Below are 24,135 nucleotides of genomic sequence, written 5' to 3' on the forward strand. Positions count from 1 at the left end.
TTGTTGCCATTTTTTTACCCTTTCTACTTTTTGAAACTTCTTATGGCCATCAAAACTTACTCAGATCATCAAAACATTACTTTTTATATTTGTTCTACTGATTTTTTTTTTTTTACAACATAATAACTCCGGGAAGTTAACCTGGCTAATAGACAATGGCATGCCAAATATTTCAGAGTCTTACCAAATATCTTGCTTCCAAAAAAGAGGGCAGATCTTTACTTATAATAGTAAAGTAAAATGCTTGTCAAATTTTGAAGCCAACAAAAAACTTGTTTCCGTCTTTCTTTAGACAAAAATAAAATCTAGCAATTATTTCAAAGTTGTCGCCGCTTTCTTTCTCTTTCTACTTTTTTACAAATGGTACTCCAAGGAAATTAACCTGGCTAAGAGCAGTGGCATGCCAAAAACTTCAGAGTCTTACACAAAACAACTTGTTTCCAAAAAGAGGGCAGACCCTTACTTGTAGTTTCACTCATCCACCCAAACATTGTCTCTCAATATCACAGTTCAGTTTCTGCACAATCAGTTTAGTGTATTATATTTACACTCCCCAACAATAATCAAATGGTATGAAAATATTTTCTTTTCCAGGAAAGTTGTTATTATTGTTTATTTGTTATTGTCTTGAAAAGGTCACCACTCCAAGTAAAACCTTAATCCCCATAACACCATTTCAAAGAGCAGCCTGAATACCACTCTTACTCCCTAGTATGATAAAGGCAGGGTTGTTTCCTTCTATTTCTTATTACTTAGCTTTTACGTCCATGGTCTTCATTCTTTTGTGAATTATTCTTTGCCACTTTGCTCGCTCGTTCATCACTTTTGTCCTTACGATACTCCAGTCATGCTCCAACTTACTGTCTTGCAAGAATACTTCTACTTGGTGTTTTCCTAAGTGTCAATGATAAAAGAGAATACAATAACTAACAAAACATGAACATGCAAATTAGAACTTACAAAAATGTTAGGTTTTTGACCTGTGCAACTAAGGTAGGGTACGTGTGGTAAGATGAAATTGGTTTCTATAATAACATATTATACAAATACTAGTTGCATGTGAATGCATTGATGCAAAATAATGTTAAACTTATAACTTGTACTTACTTGGCATGGTTTGCTTTGACTCCCCCTTAATTATGTCTTTAAAGTATTCAACTAATTTGTGTTCTTCCTTTTTTTCCCAGAATGTATGTTTTCTTCTCCCTGAATTCAATAAATAAAATAAAAAGTTTAACTCAATATTAAATGCATGTGACAAGATACAGAAGAATGTTAAGAAAATGGAAAATGTACTCATAAATTATATGACCCTGTATGTCTTAATAATATAGTGCAAAACCAAAATTACAATATTTTGTACAATTTTATTTGTAATATACCGTGCATGAAGCTAACAGTAATAATAATCTTCCATTTAAAATGGCTATGGAGATGGTTTTTACAAAAAGTGTTGTCTTTAATCAATAACATTAACTGTTCTGGGCTAGCAGTGGCACCAATATGCAAATCCACTCTAAATTTACCTTTCTTAGAGTTCCCAGGGGCCACACATGAATCTGCAACATTAAAAGTACAAGTGAGAATAAGATTACAATAATAATCTTTTTACACAAGCATAATTTTGTCCTGGTAGTAACAGTAAGTGAAATATTTTCAAAATTTCACACAATTTTGAAAAGGAACTTTGTAGGTTTATTTCTTAATTTTAGCTTGCCTTTCTTCAAAAGCATCATAGGTATTAATTGCATACAGATTAAAGGAAAATGTATACAACATATTATCAACAAGAATGTGAAATTCAGTACAACTGTGTATGTATTTCTAATCGAAATAAAAAAGAACATTTTCTTCTATGTTTCCACTTGAATATTTACAACAAAATCAACCTCATACTCACCATTCAGAGCAGGTTGCGGGACTTGATCATCTGCATTATAAGTTAAACAAGACACAAATAATTACAAAGCATTTTTTGACAAGCTCTCGCTTCTGTTTTAAAAAAATATTTGATGCATAGTTACAGCTCTATCAAAAACAAACCACCAAAATGCCAGCAGGTGCAAACTACAGTATTCTGGTACTCTATATTATACACAAAATTTTGTCAGATAGATAATCTTCTAGACTGTTGTAAGGAGACTTGGAATTTAAAATGAAACTCACATCATTCGGATTTACACCATCATATAAAACTCAAAATACAATGTTAAACACATGATGAAATTATGAATATGACCAGATATAAACACTCGTCACAAACATGCCAGGGGTGCAGACTCTGAGACCATTGATGACAAATGCACTGTTTGAACACTGTTTAACAATATTATAACATTTGTTTTAGTACTAAATCGATTCTTATATTTGACTCGTTCATTTTGATAGTGTACAAGTGTCTGCATTTATGTTTACAAGATGAAAAATGAATAACAATGTTGACTGAACCATGTGGGGGTCAGGGGGACAGTTCATAATATCTCCCAAAAAAGTATTGACATTACTTTTGAGTATGTCAGTGTGTAGAAGGTTGCATCCTTGCTTAAAATAGACCGTTTGTACACACAAAACCAACAGGCGCCGACATACAACATTTGCATGGAACGTTTTCATGCGTGAGATAGGACATTGGTGCAAAATCAAGAGACTACTATTTGCACTGACACTGACTTGCACTGTAAGTCTCATTGCACATGTTTGTGTAACAGTTTTAAAGTTTCATTATAATACTCACTGTCTATGGCATTGGCAGACTCTTTGTTGGATACATCATCAGCTGACATATGAACTTCACTTTCTTGATCTAAATAAATATAACATGTACAAACAAGTTATACAGCTGTTCACTTTATATAACCAACTTTTTAGTTATCAGTAAACCAGTACATGGTTAATGCTCAGAACTAACAGCCACTGAACCCCGGGGCCGATTTTACAAAGAGCAAAGATAATGATCTTAACAGTGTATCAATCCTAACAGTTAGTCACATACAAACCACTATGGATATGACATCTCATCTTGTATTGAATCTTAGTGCTTTGGAAATCGAGCCCAGCATTGGCCCAGATCGATTTCCAAATTTATGGAGCTGCTTAAACAGGATAACTGTTCAACAATTTTTTGCTAAGCAAAACTGAGAAGGTTACCATTTACAGAGCTGGTAACCTTAATCTGGTAAGCACAATATTGTTCTTCTTCTAGCTTCTTTTTGTGCTTAAGCAGCTCTATGAAATTGGGCCAAGGCTCTCTGATTAGTTTACAGGAACAGAGCTTGAATCTTTGTTTTGTTAAAAGTTTACAAATTTGGAAACAGTACTTACTAACTACAGAAGCAACTGACTCTCTGGGTACATCATCATCTGACATATGAACATCCATTTCTTGGCCTGATTAAAGATGACATGTACAAAAGCGTTAAATCTGTTATTTTACATTTTGATAGGATGACTAACTTTCCAGCTTTCAGGAAACACCTCCTCTTGATACAACAGTTAAGAAAAACACAGTTCATAGAACAAAAGTACTATCTGAAATCATCTGGTTTGAATGTGTGTTGTAATTGAGCTTTAAGACAGGCCCACTTCACAAAAACTGGCTTCACTAATTATCAGAATCACTTAGGAGTTTTGATTTCTCATCAGAATGTAAATGGGTGTTCTTTTGCAATACTACACACTTCATGAATACGCTGATGATATTCAGCTCTATGCTGAGTTTGACCCTAAGTCTGAAGGTGATCGTCAGCGTGTACTCAGCAATTTATCATCATGTGTGCTTGCCATCAACAAATGGATGGCTCAAAACATGCTTCGGCTGAACCAGGGAAAGACAGAGTTTATTGTTTTTGCGAACAGTCATGTTTTATCCACTCTCCCTAATCTTGAACTAATATTGGGCGACTTAACAATTCCTGCTTCCACATCTGTTAAGAACCTAGGAGTCTCGCTCGATTGTTCTCTGAATATGTCTCATCATATTAGCTCTGTATGTAAAACTGTCAATTTCCACATGCGTAATCTATGGCCTATTCGCCGGTTTATTACACAAAGCGCTTGCCATCATGCCGTCAGAAGTCTGGTCTTGTCCCGTCTTGACTATGCCAACTCTCTTTTGGTAGGTGCCCGCGAAAATGACCTCGCTCGACTCCAGCGTCTACAAAACAAGGCCGCTCGGCTAGTATTTGCGTGTGGCCGTGACCAGCCTTCTGCGGCCTGATTGCATCGCTGCATTGGCTCCCTGTTAAAGAATGTATCAACTTCAAAATTTTCTCTCATGTTTACAAAATCCTCCACACCCAATCTCCATCATATCTGGTTGAACCTGTTCATTCCCAAAACTCCAATACTGCTGATGAATACAGGCAACGACTCCGCTCATCAGCTGATCAGACCCGGCTTTCCGTTCGTAGAACTAGACGGAAAGCTGGGGATAGCTCATTCTCCATAGCTGCCCCTCGCCTATGGAATGAGCTCCCCGCGGGTCTGAGAGGGGTGATCTCGTTGCCTGTATTCAAAAGCCTCCTCAAGACATTTCTTTTTCCCCACCCATCCTAGTTTGTTTGTTTTTCTTTTCTTTTGTTGTCATAGTAAAGCGCTCTGTTCTCCGTAGAGCGCTATATAAATGTTTCATACTATTATTATTATTATTATGTATGCCAGCTTGGAGACAAAGTAGTGAGAAATTTTGAACATTCAGTCAATAAGCAAGAATGTGATGCAATGACTTATCAATGGGATATTAAATTATTGTTGTTATATAGTAATTCATAAGATGTGCATAATTACCACACATGCATTTGTTGTGTTTACAGCCAAATTGTATTTCAGTTTTAAATAATGCAGAACTATTCTTGAAAACGGATCAACTCAAATACAGAAACAGTGTTGAAAGGGGTGAACAAGTTTTAAAACGGAAGTGAAATGTTGTAATTACCAGTGTCAATCAGCTGTAACTGCCTTCCAACTTTGATGACTTCCATGATTGCAGGGGGGGGGGGGCCTGGTATATGTTGTTATTGATGAGGCTTGAATGACCCATATGCTTGAAAAACAGTTCACGGTCACATTCCGGCAGTTCCAAGGCAGCATATAATGTACTGATTATGTGTCTGTTTTTAGTAGCCATTAACTTGGACTGCAACTGATGCCAGCATCGACGCATATCTTGCTTAAGGCATGCCATCCAGTGACATGAGTCACTGAGCCATTAACACAGGCAAAGACGTACATGTTGTCATCTCGTACTCATCTTCAACAGTGTCTGATGGAAACAAAACCGGGACCAAATGGTTATTCCCCTTACCTGTTTGGTAAGTGACTTTAAGGTTGTCAAGGAGGCATTTTTCCAGAGGATCTTCAAGCCTGTCAGCCCTTTGTTTGTCAATCCAACTGTTTGTCTCAGCTTCTTTCTATTCAGCGAGTCTCAAATGTGAGGACTCTCCACCTCTTCGTGCATTGAAGAGAGTTAGTCTTGCAACAGTTAAATCCCTCAGGGTGTTAAAGTTGTGTGAATCCCAGATGAGGTATGGGTCAGATACAATTTCTTTCACCTTTCCTATTGTGTAAATCCTGATCGCCTTGACGTCAGTTTCAAGCGGCAATTCTCCTGGCTTTCTCAAATTCTTCTGCCTGTTCTTGTTGATTTGACACACAGCATCACCAAACAAGAACTCGTAGTTAAGACCTAGAACTGCGGCAAATTTGTCAATTTCTATGGCTGCGTCATCTCTCCCAGCAACAAGATGTGTAGCCTTGATGATTTTACAAGCTTTCTTTTTTAGGTAATAGACAGCTGATTTTAAGCCACTTTTCAGTTCTGCAGAATCCAAGTGAGCTGTGTATAACAGTACAGCTTCACGAAGCACTTCAAAATTCTTGCGATGAAACATATCAGCTGCAGTATTGCTGTCCAAAGGTGTGCCCGAGTGTATCTTGTGCTGTTCCCGAAAAATTATATACAGGCTGGCTAGTCTTCTCATGTCGGACATAACTGATTTGCGGACCTCGGTAGTCTTATCTGTTTTGCTTTTACCCTTTTCCCATAGCCGATTTCCAACAGTCACGATGACAGGGTTTGTTCTTGCAGTTTCACAAATCTCTATTTCACGGAATTTACACAGGATCTCACTTCTAAAGCTATCTGAAGTAGTACTTGAGTTGGATTCACTTAACATCAAGGAGAGTGGAACCGAACAGGCCTCTGAATTGGCATCTCTGTTTGTGCTTCTTAAAACATTTCTTTGAGTAGAAGCCACTACAGATGCCAGATATTACCAACTGGTCTTCTGATGCCGTGACTCTTTCTCGTTGATAACTTGGTAAATACCTTTGATCCATTTTCTTAGTACTGGGACTACCAGGCTGGGGCTGATTAACTTGCACTTTCCTCTGACATGCTAGTGGAAAAACAACTGAATCAGCATGGTAGCTTTACAGGCAATACAAGCTGTTTCATCCGTGTCTGAAATCAAAGTGCCCTTGCTTTTATTTTTCACATTAGTGCTGACTGCTATTTAATAAAACTTTCCTATCAGCACATCAGTAACCTTTATACTTAGTTCACACCTGAAAAATAGTAAAATACAAATCAACCAGCCAATACAAAAACTTAACAATAACCTCCACATTCCCAAAATGATGCAACACAATGAACAAATACGGTCCCACAATTTACAAAATCATGGTCCCCCTGTCTGTATATAAGCCCAACATTATTTAATTGATCAACACACATAACTCATATCAATTAAACCCAAACCAGTGAAGAAAGACAACAATTTAAAGTTTTCCTTTTTTCACCACTTGTACAATGTAAAGACTTTCAACCTTACATTTTAGGTACAGTGTATGTGTCCAATATCTCACAAACACTCACTGCAACAATCTGGTTACATTACAAATACATTGATACAACTTCCAACAAAATTGTAGTTTTCATTTTTGTTAAAGACAGACTCAAAATGCATCAAATTTTTCACCACGTGAGGGTGTTCTCAAACATATTTGTATCACTTCTGGGATATATTCATTCATACTCAAAACAATTTTTAAAGACTGGAACCCATTACCAACAGACATAATATCCATCATGGACAATAAGACCTTTACAGGAGCCATTACAAACAACCAATAAAGCAAATTAAAAATACAGCTCCACAAAAGTGTAAGAATGCCGCTTACAATTGTGCAGGACGATTCCAAATTCCCCCAGAAGTGATAAAAACAATATTGAGAAAGCATTCACGCCATCAAAAGTGAGGCACATTGTTAAATTTTTGAACCTCCGGGAACTACTGTACGAGTCGTGTTTCTTTCTTCAATTTATATTTTGATGAAAAACTAACAATAAATAATGTTTGCACACACAAAACAAAACAAAACATCTAACTTGTGTTCCAATATTATGCTTTAACAGTAATATGACGACTTGAATCCACAATCAGATATGGTTGCACTTATCTCATATCTTTACAAGCCCATTTGTTTCTTTGCCCAACAAAGATTTCTTGAATTTGTGTTATAATGACACCTGCTCTAAATATTTCCTTGCAGATATCGGAAAACGTACCTCAAAACTTCTTTTCAAATAAACAAATGTACGTGGTAACTTAAATGTGGCAATGCAGAATGAACAAACAAAAACAAAGTCATTTGCAGCCTAACCTAGTTTTAACTGACACTTGTAATATTCTTTGAGATGTTGTTATATTTCACCTCAATGGTCAAAGGCAGTGCAGCTTGCAGTTCATCAAGATCTTCCAGTTCCAGCGCTTTCAACAACGCAGACCTTTCAACCTTGTACTCCACATCAGTGTCCGTGTCCAAACGCAACAAGCCACTACTAAAAATACACAAACATAATTTGCATTGTCAAGCTCTGCTTTAGTTCTATATTTTAACAAAATCCAAACAACATAATTATATCATCTTCACTTTCATTTTTCTCAAACCACAAAATAATGCACCCACATTCAACATGCCACCACCAGCAATGGCCACCACTGATAATGCTCTCAACCATTAATAAGTGTGTCCCCTATAACGACATCCATCCTTTGTCTCAAACCTTCAACAGGCAGACACAAATATTTGCGAATGCTGTATACCGAGGAATTTTTTTTGTTCTCCCTTTGTTGAACAAAAATTATATATAGGATTTGAGGCATTGCATGGTGAGGTATCAATGTATATGTAGTTTGCGATAACACCATGTGTGTATCTACTTGCCAGGTAGAGTTGTGCTTGGGGAACTGTCTTGCTTTATTCTATACCATCCGCCCGATTAATAGTTAAAAAGCAGGACAGTTCTTTTCAGAAATGAGAAGTCTCCCGAACCTCTGATAATCAACTCCACGGCAGTAGAATAAAGCAAGACAGTTTCCTAAGAACAACTCTACCTGGCAAGTAGATACACACATGGTGTTACCGCAAACCAAATATACATAACAACAAACAATAGCATCCCTTTTGTTGAGGCCTCAGTTAGGATGATTAGACATGCTTAGATACACACAAACACGTGTGTAGCTACCTGCAATTGGGAATTGCTATTGTTCCTCTCTTGTTGTTTTTCTCATGACCGAGACAACGATTTCACAAAACAATGTGAACAATATACAGTTACTCACTCATTTCCTTCTTTGAAGCCATCAATACAGATTTCTGCTTGCGTCTCCGAGTCAAGAACCTTTCGGTATTAAAAAAATATTATAAATAATTAGTATCCTTGGTTACTTCATTGTAAATAAATACTTACATCTAAAAAAGTTTACCATAATTTATTTTCAAATACTATCAAAGTCTTCCAAACATGAATAACAATAACTTTCTGCCAAAGATGCAAGCAGCAATCTTTCTGACTTCACAATTACTGACAATTAAAAATAATTCATCATTCCTTTCTTTACATTTGCAGTGTCATGATTGGCATAACGCATAAAGCAGTCGCCTATTACCAATGTATCCAAAATTCAATTCCAATTTAAATTCCAAACAAAAATCGAATGTGAGTAGAATTGAATTTTACTTCTCTCCTGTGCCACATGGGTTTTCTCCAGGCCGCCATTTGTCATCCCTCCTGTAAACCCAACCGCTTCCCATCTCTGGGTGTGCTTAATGCTCAAAACAGTTCGATGTAACTGAATGCCAGGAAACCACCCATCAAGGTTTCAAATTGATCACTGAGCCACACCTTTTGCAATTCAGCTTCTGACCTGCCATTCAAATGTTTAACCTCCACCATTATTATTAATTTTATCAGAAATTGTTACCATACATATTCTTCTTTTTGATTTGACGATATGTCCTATGGTTTGCCCTCCAACACTTTATAACTTTTTGCCCATAACAAATACAAAATACCGGAAATATATATTCAACAATTGAACATTTTCACTCAACACCCAATTCCTTTAAGCAATGAAACACTGACCAATGAATAATACAAATTAGTTCACATTCCAGAGATCCATTACCTTCCAATATCATCATTTTTAACTAACCTCCAATCTTGTCTGCTGTGTGCCGTTAAAATTAACAACATTCAAGTAGGGCTTGATGTAAACATTCTTCAATAATATGGTTGAGTCCACCTCTGGAGTTGCAATCTCTGCAATGTCACGCCACAAAGTAACACAAATTCTTGTGATCCTTAAGATCTTCCAATTCCACCTCTTTACGTTTTGATCTTGGAGTTTCTTTCAATGGTGAAACCTGAAGTAACAGATGATTGAGCACAACTTATCAATCTCATGACACCATTGGTAAAATTGACAAAGACCCACAAAATATGCACAACTTCCCACAATAAAAATATTTACTTTAATAATTCCCTCTGTGCTTCATCTGTTCGCGTTTAACACACTATTTAGAGCTAAATTTTCATTGCACAAACATACTTAATAATCACAGTTGAACATCATTGATATTTGTACTTTGCATCTCAACCACATCTCATCAACTGTCTACTTATCCCTCAAATAAATTAACTTATGCAAATAACCAATCTCGCTGTTTCATTTACAAGCACATATTTCTAATCAACAAAGCCACATTTCCTTTGAAAACTTACACTAACAACAGTTCCCTTCACAGAAAACCTTTCATATGCGTCCTTCTTTAAGCGCCTCACCAACCCCAATAGTTTCTGCATTCTGCAAAGACTCATGTATACTTCGAGCAAAACAGCACACAAAGATAAATTCCTTCTATAAAGTATGGCAAAACCATTAACAATTCGGCAAGTATGCGCAATCAAAATAATTGCCTTTCAATACAAAAGGGAAACACACATGTAAATACTACAATCTTCATAGTTTCAACAACCATTTTACGACAATGTGCCCCTGAAATGCAATGAATCTTATAAAACACAAACCCCTCACAAATAATTTCGTGCATACATGATGTCTTTTTCCAATACTTTCTGCCATAAAACCAAACCAACAAAACCCATTGCTTTAAAAGAATGAAAACTTCTCACTTCTGTCTGTGTTGTTGGTCTTATAACCTTCTGTCCTTCCTTGGTGCAACTGACGTTAGCTTTCGTTTCTTTAAAATACTGTTCTGGCTGCAGGGTCGTGTAGTGATCCACCACATCTGTGTATAATTGGCGAACAATCCTCTCGCTGGTCAAAACATCCACACACTTCGACTTCCCCCGTTGCTCTAGAGCGCCCAATGTCTTAAACTGAACTGATGTCATCTGTAACTCAGAAACCAAAATAATACATGTGTTAAAACATGGAAACATAATACATGTACATCTAAAAAAGCATTTCAACCATCATCAAATAATACAATTTTAAACCAACTTTAAACCTTTCACCAGAAGGCCTAGGTAGGTAGGTGGAACAAAGAAAACATGTCAAATTACAATATATTATAAATATCGTTCAAACTTCTGCTTAATTCAGTTCAATTCCTAAATATTTTCCCACAATAAAAAAGTTAAATAATAAATTTTAATAGATAAATCAGCAAAAACGAATACGATAATGTCATTGACATTGTCAAAGTGGCAAAGGATCCAGGCACCAGATGTTTGACCTTTGCCGCAATGGCACATTGGTCACTGAACATTCCTCCATGGTTTAACTAATTTTACTAAGAATAAATCCTGACATTGATTTGTAATGTACTACGTACCACTACTGATCACTGTACATTGGTACTGCCAATGTTTTATTCCTCCATGCTGGCATGCCTGGAATAAATCCAAGGTCCAATATCGAAGTAATCATGCATAACCATAAATTTTCTTCCTCCAGTCCATGAATCAACTAACAGATGTGATGCATCCAAATAAAGTTAAACAAATTGAATACAAATATTTAAAAAAAAATTACCGCTACAATTCGGTTCACCCGGCTGTTCACGAAATGCACAACAAAACAAGAGTTTGCAAACTCGACCTTATCGTCTAGAATAATAATCCACACCACCACCGTCCGTACCCATGCACTGTAGCCTGGATCACGGCGCTACAGCCAGCCTAGTCTTGAAGTCAAGACGGTAAATGTTAAGCGTGGTGTGTAGTTACAGCACGGTGTAGCTGCGGGGACGATACACACACCCTCGATCCCAGTATGTGTGGGTGAGTCAGTCGCTAGAGCTGCCTCGCGCTACATCCAACTGTTGCATGTGTAACATCGCACTGTGACTGTTGCATGAAAGGCAGACAAATAGGCAGCGCCTAACGACTTGTCATCAAGCCATCCGCCAGCGCACCCCCATACATAACACAGTGCATATAATACGTGTACAGCATATGTACACATTTGTGCTGTACATGTACATGTACCATCTGTATACGGTACACTTACGGTACATGAGTACTTCCAAAGTAACGCCTGGATGATTTTGTCTGCAAAAATTTAGGGCGGAGCTCATTATGCTAATGTTTACAAACAACCCGTTCTCATTGGTTAACCTATAAACTCTCGCTCGTTCTGCAAGCCCTCGCACACACATGTGCTTGTCGACGTAATTGTACACAAGCCGTGGCGATGGCGACGGGCGAGGGAGAAATCCCTACTAGTAAATCAGTAGACTTGTGGACAAGTCGTTAAATCGGCCCCACGTGCTGAGATAGTGCTCCCCCGACAACACTGCTCTCGCGCGAACTCACTGCTCTCGCGCGAACTGATGGCTCCCCAATTTTGACTCCTCATTAACGACTTGTACAAGTTGTCAGCAGTTTGTGCACAGCCTATGGGCACTTCAGCCGAAATCGTACGGACGCATCTGATTGGTTGATGTCGTGTAATCTATGAATATTCAACATGTAGTTGATTGTTACACAGTACATCCTGTACTGGACGGGTTTGGAAATAATCACACGAATGAACGATCAACAAAACTGTCAGCGTGTAGTGCTGTGTGTGTGTATTCGCGATAAACCTAATGTAATAAGTATTGAAAGTACGGGTTTTAATCTGGAACTTCGTCTTGCAAATAATAAATTTAACTGTAATAAAGAAATAACTTCGTCTTAACTGCTGTACTGTAGTCATGGACGTGGCTCACAGTGATACGTATGAAGAACTAGATTTGGAAGCAGCTGTCGAGCAAGCCAAAAGTTCTCAAGGGATCTCTTACGTGTTGACTGACCGGCAAAAAGGAGCCATTTACAGTGTGTTGAAAGGTAATGACACATTTGTGAACCTACCTACCGGCTATGGAAAGTCAATGGTGTATCAGTTGGTGCCACAATGTGTTGACTTCATGAAATTAAAGCAGGTGAGCTTGCTCTTAAGTTTCGAACCACTAATCAGGGCACAGTTTGAATTTTATGTAACTTAAATTAGACTTAGACTTAGAGTAGACCTGATAATATTAAAAGTTAAAAGAGCTGCACACATGCATTTCCTTTGCATTATAATATTATTAGATATAAATAACAATAACTTTGCATATATGATATTGTGAGTGTTCGTACCTAGCTCCTCACCCGTCATTGGTTCCCTGCTCATTTTGATACTGATAGCACTGGGCATCTTGGCGTAGTACTGTATAGCTAGCACTACCTACACTACAGTGTTGGGACACGAGAGATCTATAATATATAAAATTTTGCAAATGGGTCGCTGTCACAACTCTTTCATCTCTGTGTATAAAAGAAAACAAGTTCATGATGTACCTGTTGTTTTTTAATAATTTGTTTTTAAAATTTGCGATACAAAAATCAACAAGGTTCTGTCGGTAGACATGAAGTGTACTTGCACGCTATTCTGTTCTGATGATACCCCCCCCCCCTTCAACCTCCGTAAAAAACAAAAAATAATAATAATAATTGACAAAAATAATTACAAAACATGAACAAGCTTTCATTTAATCAATACATTTGATTTTTTCCCCCCAAAGGGTCACAAGGAAAGCGCATCGGTTGCTGTGGTAATTTCACCTTTAGTTTCTCTCATGAGGGATCAGGTGAAAACGTTGAGGCAGAGAAATGTCACTGCAGGTTACGTCACTGATGTCCTAAAGCAACCTGTGGAAATGGCCCTCCTGAGACAGGGTAAACTGTCCATTGTATTTGCAAGCCCGGAGACACTACTTGGTCCACTTGGAAGAGAGTTACTTACATCTTCAGTGTACCAGCATAACCTTTGTGGGATTTTTGTAGATGAAGGTCACTGTGTCGCTAAGTGGTAAGTGTGTTTTCAGGATGTTGTGATATTAGAAAGTGTTCCTACAATGTATTTACAACATTATAAACAACAACTTGACTGGACTTGACCTTCATGTCAAACACTCCATTTTGTGTACAAACTCCCGACATGTATAGACAAATTACAGATTAAAATCAAAATGGCTTTAAAACCCGAGTCCTTATATAGCAACACATAACATTTACAGGGAGTGTTCCTGTTTTGCTGCCAGGCCGCTGCTACATGTATCTGAATATACAATGTTCTGGGTGGGTGACTTCACAAACCACCAAGGATTAAGAACTGTTTAACAAAACTTAAGGTTTCTAAGAAAATACACACTCCAGGGGTGCTAAAAAAACTTAGAGAGGAAATGTAAACATTGAAGGGCAACTAACTTGATCCATGCTTGAAGGTATACAATGTGTTTTCCACCTCTGCCACATGTGAAAGGGTTTGAGTACTTGTTGTACACATATGACTCAACACACACTGTGTACAGATTTAGATTAATTTCTTACTTGGTTTGAAGATAATGACGGTATAGCGCTTCCTTTGAAACATTACTTGCTGAGGAGCTGTAGTTCTTGAGAATTGAGTAGCCTATAACAATGTCACCTACAATTTTGTATTGGGAATTTATTTTAGCGTATTTTTGCGACTCCTGAAAAACATTTTTATTTGATTTTCACTTAAAAACTTGACGATAACATGAAGCTGAAACTTCTGCAGGTAAATTATTACATACTATACTGTCATGTACATCTTCAATCACTCACATCGAGTACGGATTCATGTCATGGCCCAAAAATTGATCTAAATTAATGTACATTTGTATGGGGGGGTTTTAAATACAAATTTGTTGATGTAATTAAAATTAAAATGTAAAAAATATTTTTTTTCAGGGGTTTTAAGTCTGGCAAACTGGATGCTTTCAGGAAAAGCTATAGCTGTATTGCCGAGGTGAGGTCATTAGTTCCAAGCACGGTGCCAATGACTGCTTTGACTGCAACCGCCTCACCAGAGGTCAAGAAAACCATCCTCCAATCACTGGGAATGTCCAATGTCAACACAATCCAAGTTTCTCCCGAAAGAACAAACATTAAGTACTCAGTCACTAGCACTCTGGCAAAAGACCCTGACTCACAATTCCACTGGCTTTTCAGAGACATTCAGGAGCATCGGAAGCAAACTCCGAAACTGATTATATTTTGCCAGACACACAGGCAATGCAGAGAGCTCCATGCTGCCTTTGAGGATAATCTTGGGGAGGATTTGATATTTCACATTGCTATGTATCACAGCTGCACGGAAGAGCAACGTAAAGAAAAGGTGATGGAAGATTTCACAAAGGCTGGTAGTTTTATTAGAGTACTGATAGCAACCGTTGCTTTTGGCATGGGAGTCCATGTAGAGGAGTTGTATAATGTTTTACATTATGGTCCAGCACGCGATGTCGATGACTATTTCCAAGAGACTGGACGGATTGGTCGAGATGGAAAACAAAGTTATGCAACCCTTTTAAAGTTTCCAGGATGTTTCGCCGCTTGCAAAGTACATGAAAGAATGAAAGACTATATGGAGACAACACAATGTCGCCGCCAACTTCTTCTAAACCATTATGAGGTTTCAGTTCCATCTCAAGTTATTTAGCATCTCTGTTGTGATAATTGCAGTGACAAATGTGATTGCAGCAGTGACAGCTGCAATGCTGATGTAACAAAAGGATGGTTAGCGAAACACCTGATGAGGCCTTCAGCAAGCACCGAGACTCCTCAACATTTCCACCCCCAAATGAGGACAGTCACGGATAGTCAAAGGGTGGAACTCCAACAAAAAGTTGAAGCATATAGAGATAGTTTGTTGCAGGGCCAAGAAGACGCAATGTACAGTGGTATCGACATGACCAGCGGCATTTCTGTGTCACTTATTAGCACAATTGTGCAGAATTGCCACTTGATATGTTCATATGAAGACCTACTGAAGTACCCATTTTTCAATGACACTGATGCAAAGGAAATTTGGAATGTCATAACAGAGACTCTTGGCACTGAATTCTCCTCTGATATTGTCTGCGACACTGACTCAGACAGTGAATCAGACGACTCGGTGGAGGACGAGCAATCACAGCATTCAAGTGAAGACATTGTTTCACGACCAGTTTTGTCTTCAAACAGCAGTTCTTCTAGTGATTAAACATGGAATGATTTCATCAAGTAATTTTACATATTATTAGAGGCCTACATGTACAATGCATTTATTGTGCATTTTGGTTCGCTATTCATCTACATGTTATCACAGCGTTTACAATATGGCCTCCACAGTAATGTTGCACTTGAGTGAATTTTAAAATTTATAAATCGTTCCAAATGGTGATTTCATGCAAAGTAGACAAACTTGGGTTTTCAGAAATTACTTTCGCTGTTCGTCTCCTGTATTTTGATTTACTTTAATGCCAATTTGAAGTTAAGGGAACAGCAGCAGGTGTACATGTAGGTTCCCTAATGTAAATTAGTAGGGAAATCTTGATTACCATGTGTTTAGTTCACATCTATTTTGATATTTATTGATGGTACAACATCAGCTTAGATACCTCTACTCTTCCAGGGTTTACATGTAATTTAAACCCACAGGAAAAATTACGAATCAACTTTTATTTTGTTGTATGTGTGCTGAAAAGTACCATCAGTAGCACAATGAAATAAAAAACTGCCTATTTTCTTTATGTTTAATATTCTATCCAATTGGCCTCAACTGAAAAACAAACAACAATTTTTTACTAACAGTGAGAAAAGAAAATATGACATCTGTACCATCAGTTACATTGATTTCCAGTCTGTAGCCATATTTTTTTTCTTCTTCAAAAATTGAGTCAAATACACACAAGCCTGTATAAACATTGTCCAGTCACATCTATTAGCATATTTTAATACATTGTGACAAACACCTTTATAATTTCACAACTCAAAATAGAACATGAATGCCCTACAGTCTCAAAAGTGACAATAGAAAGGATTTTTGCATTAATTGGAAATCTTCCATGATTTTGATGATGTTGCAGACTGATATAATTTACAAGAAATGGGCCTAAATGAGGAAAAAAAATTGATACAGCCCACACTGACTGTTAGTTTTAATGTGTTGATTAATTTAAGGGCAAAACTAACAAAATTAAAAATAAAATGTGTACTGGAAGCGTGTACAAGATGCCCACTTTCAGAATCTTTAAGAAAGCTTGCCAAATCGATTATAACGAGAATTACATTTGTACACACACAACCAGCAGAACATGCTCCAATCTGTCTGCTGAAAAACAAATTTATCTCTTCACAACTAGCGTGGTACACTGTAGCACTGAGGATTAATAGTAATAAGATCCATTAAATTTTGTTATTTTGGATTCAATCAGGCACACATTGTAACTAGAAGAGAGAGCCATACTGTTAGCATAATAAGATGTATGGGGAAAAAAACGGTTTGTGTTTACATGTACATTCCATAATCAACCAAGTTTGTAATGTACGTAGTTAATTTGTACATAATTAATTAGCCAATTAATACCCAACATTTTACCTTTTGCGCATTAAGTTGGATTATTTCCCATTCAATTACTATATAATATCCACCTACATGTATGGCAAAAGGGTTGTTAATGCTGTATTACTACTGTACATGTAGGTTGTGTGAGGAGAGGATACAGTTAGAAAATTGCCCTTCCACTGTTTACATTCCTCCTAAAGCTCTTCTTGCACCCCTTTGAAGTCTATTGTATTATAAACAGTTCCTGCATAATCCTTGTACCTTGTAAGTGGCAGTACAAGGGAGACACTCCACATGTGTTGTCCCATCACAAGCTTCTATTATCCTCAATTCATGTACATATACTTCTACTACTTCTAATTGATGTTCTAACATTTGTCAGCTTCAAGTTTATTCTACTATTGACTCTATTTTAAAGCCGTCTGATTTTAATTATGTAACTTTTCTGTGGCACTGTGTTTTTGGTTTCAAAGTTGTGTTTTGAGCTGTTATACATGTAGTTATCAATAAAGAAGATTTTATTTTTCGTTTCATGAAACCTACAATTTGAGTCACTGTTCCTTCTTTTGGATTTCCTGCATTTCCTGCATTTTAATTCTTAGAGGCACTGGAGACTAATGGTAATTACTCAAAATAACTGTAAGCATAAAAACCTATTTGGTAACGAGCAATGTAGAGCTGTCGATAGTATAAACATTGTGAGAAATAGCTCCCTCTGAAAGCACACAAAGTACATGTACATAAGGAATGCAACAAGGGTTTTATCTTTCATTATTATCTGGCGAGTTTGTTGACCAATTGAGCCTAAATTTTCACAAGTTTGTTATTCTGTGAATATGTTGGGATGCACCAAGTGAAACAAAATGGTCTTTAACAAAAACCATTTATTGTCAGTGCCTTGAAAAAAAGAATCCAATTTGGTCTTAGTTTTCAAATGAGCAATTTTTCATGGTAACAGTTGCTTAAAAACCTGAACATATCTTGCGATATCTGGGACACTATTAAGACAACACGTTATGGGCACACTGATCTCTTGGAGGCCCCAAAACAAGATTTTAAACACATAAACACATTTAAACAAGATAACTTGTTTGAAATTTGACTGTAGGCAGTATTCTTAAAGGAAATAGTTGTCAGGAATGATTTGTGCTTCCATTACCTGATATTTGACTCACTGTTTTTAAGATTTCAGCTGCTTTTGTAAATAGTATAATTGTACTTTATCAGAAACTAATTTCAAAGGTATGTTTGCTTAAATAACGATGGTTTTTCAAAGCATGTCATTGTTACAACCTGGATGATGGGGTCTTAAACAACTTCACTGTGCCTAATTTCTTTACAGTCTTGGTCATCCAGTCATGGACTTCCGTCTGATCAAGTTGGGCTAGAGGGTTGGAGGGAAAGTCTGGAAAGGCATGAAGTCTTCTTCCTGGCTTTAGTTTGAAGATTTCCTCCCTGTGCATGAGTCGCATCAAAGCCAAAACATCTTTTTTAGCTTTAATCTTTGTGTGTTTCCCGGATGCTTTCTTGACTTTTGCAACTCTGTCTGCATTGTATAAAATCTCATCCAGTGCATCAGCAGCATGTCCAACCCTGGCCACTGACTTGTGTGTTACTTTCCCATGGAATGATCGGCACTCTTGTTTAAACAACTTGTTTCTGTGCTCAATGGCCCTATCCATTTCTATGTTAGTGTCAGGCTGCCCCTTCAAATTGATAAACCTGTTCCAGGTAAGCTGATGTGACATCCGAGGTGTTAAGAGATATTGTTGCATGGCAAGGAGTCGAAAAACTTGGTATGCATACTTAAATTTTCCAGCGACTTTAAAATGCATCAAAAGAAATTTGTAGAGAAGCATGATGTGCCCTCCATCTCCATACTTTCTGGCCTCCCGAAAGTCACGTGCCAGAAGACAGAAACCAAGGGCAACGCAGCAGTAGTTTTTCATCGTGTCCTTCACAGGATCTGGCTCCTCACCAGTCCTGAAAGAAATACCCTTGTGCTTTTTACTGAAGTGCTGCTTCAGTGTAGACATTTGCTTGTATGTCTTCACACATTCTGGGCATGTCAGACGTTTCTTTTCTGCGGACAGTGGTACTGAGCAGATGGCAAACCTGTCAATAAGTTGACCAATCATAGCATGAAGGTGCTGCTGCTGATCAGGGGATTCCGCTAATCCATGACGAGTCATTTCACCTCCGGGTTCATCCATTCCAAAAAACTCAAGGGCAGCACTCAAAATAAGAGAATCTGTGTACCTGGTGATGGAACATGAACAAAAAATTGTTTTAACTTGGCAAATTATACAGTGTGTGAACAGAAGGAAAATGGCACACCCTCTTTGGCCTCCGGTAACCCCCCCCCCCCCCCCCCCCGTAAAATGGTAACCTTGCTTTTGGTGCTTTGTGTGATCCTGGAGGTATGCATATGTATGGACAGATGTAGTGTTTCAAAGTAAACGTGATATCAAAAGTACACTTCGCTGTAGCACTGCCCAATAGAGTGCCGCATCCCCCCCCAACTTTCAGACAAGTCTTTAAATTGTTGTCATGGAAACGTCTCTCTTAATCGCTCTGCCATGACACTTAAGGCATTAACCCCCCCCCCCCACCCCCCATGACCAAAAATTAAATAAGATCCCCTCTTGAAAAGCAAGGCTAGGCAATTATTCACAACAGTCAAAAAAACGTTTCAGTCCATGCATACCTGTCCAGAAATTCTTCAGAGGCATTGAGATCTTTCATGGGATTCATAGGAACATTGTTTGCTCTGAGGAAGTTCCGAGCAGCGAAGAGAGTACCAACATCTCTGGATCCTGCTGGGTCAGTCGAGTATAAGTACTTCCATATCACCTGAATAAACAAAAAACAAAGGTTGGGGCCAACATTTTAATGTGTGTTGGGAGAAGGTTTGGGAGGGTTTTAGAGGGGAGTGAGGTCAGTTAAAGTACAAGTAGGTCTTGTTTATTCTGCCCCCCCCCCCCCATACAAACAACAACATGGTTTATCTTTGGCCTCGTTGGATATGGGACGCAGAAGCGCTATATTTTTCCATATTCCACTCGCGCATGTGTGATAACTTATAATGTAAACATTCTTGGATCAAGTATATTCTTGGATGATCAAAATAGCACTCTGTAACAAACAGCCCAATGTTTATCTTACAAAATATTAATGCATATATGTAGTCTACAGCAAGTAACCTACCTGATAATAATTACCAAGAGCATGAAAGTCCTCAAATGTTGGTACTAAGCCTGACCATCGACTTTGGGCGGGTGAGCCACGCCTGTCCTCCTCTGCGTTTTCCTGTCTTTCACATGTGAGTTGGTCACCACCACTGATGATTTGGATGGGTCGGTCAGAGTTTGCATCAGGAACATGTTTGTTCAGGTACTCCATGATGTTCATTATACCTTCATTGGTATTTTCATTTTCTGTTATCACACCCAGTCCAACCTATATACAAAAATAACAAAATTGTTTTAAAGAATAAAGTTCAAAGTGCTCAGATTTCAGAAGGTATTGGTTAATATTATTAATTAACAGTTGTTTCTAATAAAAAGATATTGTAATGCTGGTGTTGATTAACACTTTTCTTGCTTTAACTGATCAACATTTTTTGCAAAAATACAACTCATCACAATGAAGCACACCAACAAATCTGGGAAACCCATACTTAGACAGACCTAAACTTTAAGACAAACTCTTACCACTTCTGACTTATGATGTGATAGATGACTGTACAGGTGAGTCGGACGGGTCGTGTTGAATTGGGAAAATGCTGGAATGTACTCTTGAAGCACTTTTTCAACTATATTTCTCCAACTCTTTCGCAGCTGAATGTTTTCCTCAACACTTGGCAGAAATTTTGACAGTTTCACACTCTTAAGGTCGCCAATTGGAGTATCATTGGTCAGGTGGTTTCCAGACACCTACAATAATTGTATTAATAAAAAGATGTCATTTAATACAATCCTTTGAATTGCCAGTTTGGCATTAAAAGTTTCAAACTTAAGAACAAACCTTTTCAAATTGCATTGAATCGGACAAGACTGTGTACCCTTACTTTAAACAGACTTTTTTGGGAGGCAAAATAAGGAGATGCAAACTTGAGGAGACATCCAAAAACAAGCTGAAGGCTTCAATGTGAAAATTTATATACTTGCCTATTCTTACAATCGGTTCGATGAAACATGTAATATTGAACAATAACCACCCCCCCCCCCACCACCTAAAAAAAATGTTTCTGATACCCAATTCTTAATTAGAAAAAGTCAGTAGCAACGTATAAATGGCCCAAGCCTATCATTTAATGTTGCGACTGTTTGCCTACCTCGTTACAGTTAGAACAAAAAAGAGAATGCCATACCTTATTCTTGACTGCCATGGCATTACAGTAGTGCAAGTCCTTGTTCCCACGCTGCATGGTCATCTGTCTGGGAGATATTCTCAAATCAACATTGTCAGTTATTATTTTGAACCCTGGATGTTGTGTCTCTCTATGCTGTCTGAGCTTATCCTCCCTTTCGGCCATGTCTGACGTCTCTTCTGCAGTCAAATTTTGAGCTTTGGACTTCATTTCTGCCTCCGTCTTCTTGTCCACGGACATTTGGTTTGACCACTCTATAACAGGCCCGTCGAAACCAATACCCAGTTCAACTTGGCAACTCAGTATTGAACTGTAGGAAGTACAAAGTCCCCTGGCATGAAGTCTTCCTACGGCCTGCTTCGTAACGCCTCCTCGCTTCAACTGTAAGCCAGTAAGGGTTTGATGACTGTTCATCCAAATGTTGCGGCAGTTCAGCAACATGGACGCACCCGACAGAAGCCCAGGAAGAACACTTTCCTTCGATTTATTCTTGGCCCTCTTCAGTGCATCCTCATTGAAGGCCACTGTTTGCAAAATTTGATAGAATACAGGGGACCTCTCTTTCAGCTCATCTTCTTGGTTTTTGTAGGACCAACTCTAATGAAAATAAACACGAGTGAAAGATTATGCCCAAACAACACTAAGAAATAACATTGTGGTAATATTTCTGGCCTGGAATTGCGTCTTTGACAGGGCAAAGACATTTTCATTTTGAAAAGGGCACTTATATTTATTGCCAAACCTTAAAGTCAATGGGAATTTTTTGAAGGGGCACCAAGGGGAAACAGAGGCCATGGCCTCCTTGGCCTGCATGTGTGTAATTTGAAGCCTGAATTTTGGAAGACAGGATCTATGCAACATTAACTTCTCGTAAAAAAATTGGGGGAAAAAATGTATTAAACAGTAAATATTTTAAATAATGAAGATAAAATATATTTGCAAACAAACAATTAATTAGCAAATACAAAATACAAAATAAATACCTTGAGGGCCTCTTTATCTGTCCTTCTGAAAAGAGATGGGGGTTGCGGCTTGCAAAGGCCTTTTACCTCGTCTTGCAGAACTTTCAGGACAGCCTGTGTATTATAAGAGGGAATGAAATAACATTAGTATACAAAGCTGGTTTTTGTATGATTTAATTGATGTTTTTGTATCCAATGACATAATAAAAAGTTGCTACCTCCAAATATCAACAACAGTGCACAAAATCAATAATCTGTAACTACATGAACTACATTACATTAATTGGTGAGTGATGAGTTCAGCCATTTTGGAATTTGTTTATAACATTAACAAGCTCATGCAAATAAGGGAAGTTTTTATTTTTCTGGGCTTTTTCCAAATCTCTTTCAAATATTAAAGTTGCATGTCTGATTTTGTTTCTATCAACTGTAGTTGAAGCCTGAAAGTGAAATAGGCAACAATTGCCCCTTATAAAAATTATATCATATATATTTTTTAAAGTATTGTTTTTGTCTTGCCATACCTATTCCATTTCTAAATAATGATTAATTTCTGTTATATTCCAGAAAGATCACATATTGTAATTTTTTTTCATGAAATATATAAATTGTTTTTAAAAGATTACCTGAACTGATTTATTATCTTGTCTTTGAGAGTCTGATTGCTGGATTGATTTTGAAGGTGATGATGTGAACGCTAGTCTTTTCCTGGGTCTTTGGTGAGATGCAGTTGCTGAGGAGGGTGACGGGCTTGCCCTTACTCGTTTGAGTTGACTAATTGTTGGAGTTTGACACTGCTTTGTTTTTGGTGACTCTTGTGGACGTGGATGTGCTGCTCGAACTTTTTCAGTTTTTTCAAACGTGGATTGAAACGCCTTCAGTGATGACTGTAATTTTTCAATGTTAGTTAATTGCGTGTGACAACTTGAACATATCCGACCTGTCTCGTCCGTCACAACTATGTCTCTATTGATGACTTTTCTGATCCGAAGCTGGAGGTCTGACCTGGCCAAGCTGTAATATTTCTTGCATGTGACAATCTCCTTGTTACATATAATGCAAACTCTTCTTGGCTGATTCGCCATATCGATGATTTATTTATCTCTATTTTCTTCCTTACGCGCATAAACTTTGGGAACACCTGGGATCTGAAAACTTTCCCCATTATGTATGGGAATCACATGACTGCCCTGGGAAATTTGGCCACAAGACTCTCAACTTCCGCATGTCGCATGTCGATCATGGACTTCCAAATCTCACTGTTGTTAGTTACAAACAACTAATAAGATTTTTTAGGAAACATACAATGGATTTCTCGACAAAAACGATACAAAACGCTTGAAATTTGTCCAGTTTTCATAATTAACACGCTTTGACGAGTAATTTGACATAATGTATTGTCTAGGGACTTGTGGCAAGTTTAATTTACACAGTAAAAAGCAGAACACATCGGGTTAAAGGACTGGAGTAGGTCAATAACCATTTGCAGTAGGTATTACTCATTTTTACGAGGCAACGCATGGATCTTAAAAAGATGTAAATAATGTATTTTAAGAAAAAAATAACACTTTTTCAGGATTAATGAGCAGATAAAGCAGTTAAAAAAGGAAGA

General features: G+C 37.7%; 2 protein-coding genes and 1 pseudogene across 2 annotated transcripts; 1 reads left to right on the forward strand and 2 right to left on the reverse strand.

Moving 5' to 3' along the window:
* Positions 1-748: 748 nt before the first annotated feature.
* Positions 749-6,336, reverse strand: LOC117299201 (annotated as a pseudogene).
* Positions 6,337-12,510: 6,174 nt separating this feature from the next.
* LOC117299202 (probable Werner syndrome ATP-dependent helicase homolog 1) lies at positions 12,511-15,845 on the forward strand. Its single transcript, XM_033782661.1, has 4 exons — positions 12,511-12,738; positions 13,363-13,649; positions 14,555-15,175; positions 15,326-15,845. The coding sequence occupies exons 1-4, from the start codon at positions 12,511-12,513 to the stop codon at positions 15,843-15,845; spliced, it is 1,656 nt and encodes a 551-aa protein (XP_033638552.1).
* A 2,630-nt stretch (positions 15,846-18,475) lies between these two features.
* On the reverse strand, positions 18,476-23,608 carry LOC117299203. Its single transcript, XM_033782662.1, has 7 exons — positions 23,150-23,608; positions 22,545-22,637; positions 21,562-22,158; positions 20,903-21,124; positions 20,397-20,648; positions 19,897-20,042; positions 18,476-19,448 (listed from the first exon to the last, which is right to left on the reverse strand). The coding sequence occupies exons 1-7, from the start codon at positions 23,606-23,608 to the stop codon at positions 18,476-18,478; spliced, it is 2,742 nt and encodes a 913-aa protein (XP_033638553.1).
* Positions 23,609-24,135: the final 527 nt, after the last annotated feature.

This window comes from Asterias rubens, chromosome 14, assembly GCF_902459465.1.
Source record: "Asterias rubens chromosome 14, eAstRub1.3, whole genome shotgun sequence".
Classification (NCBI taxonomy): Eukaryota; Metazoa; Echinodermata; class Asteroidea; order Forcipulatida; family Asteriidae; genus Asterias; species Asterias rubens.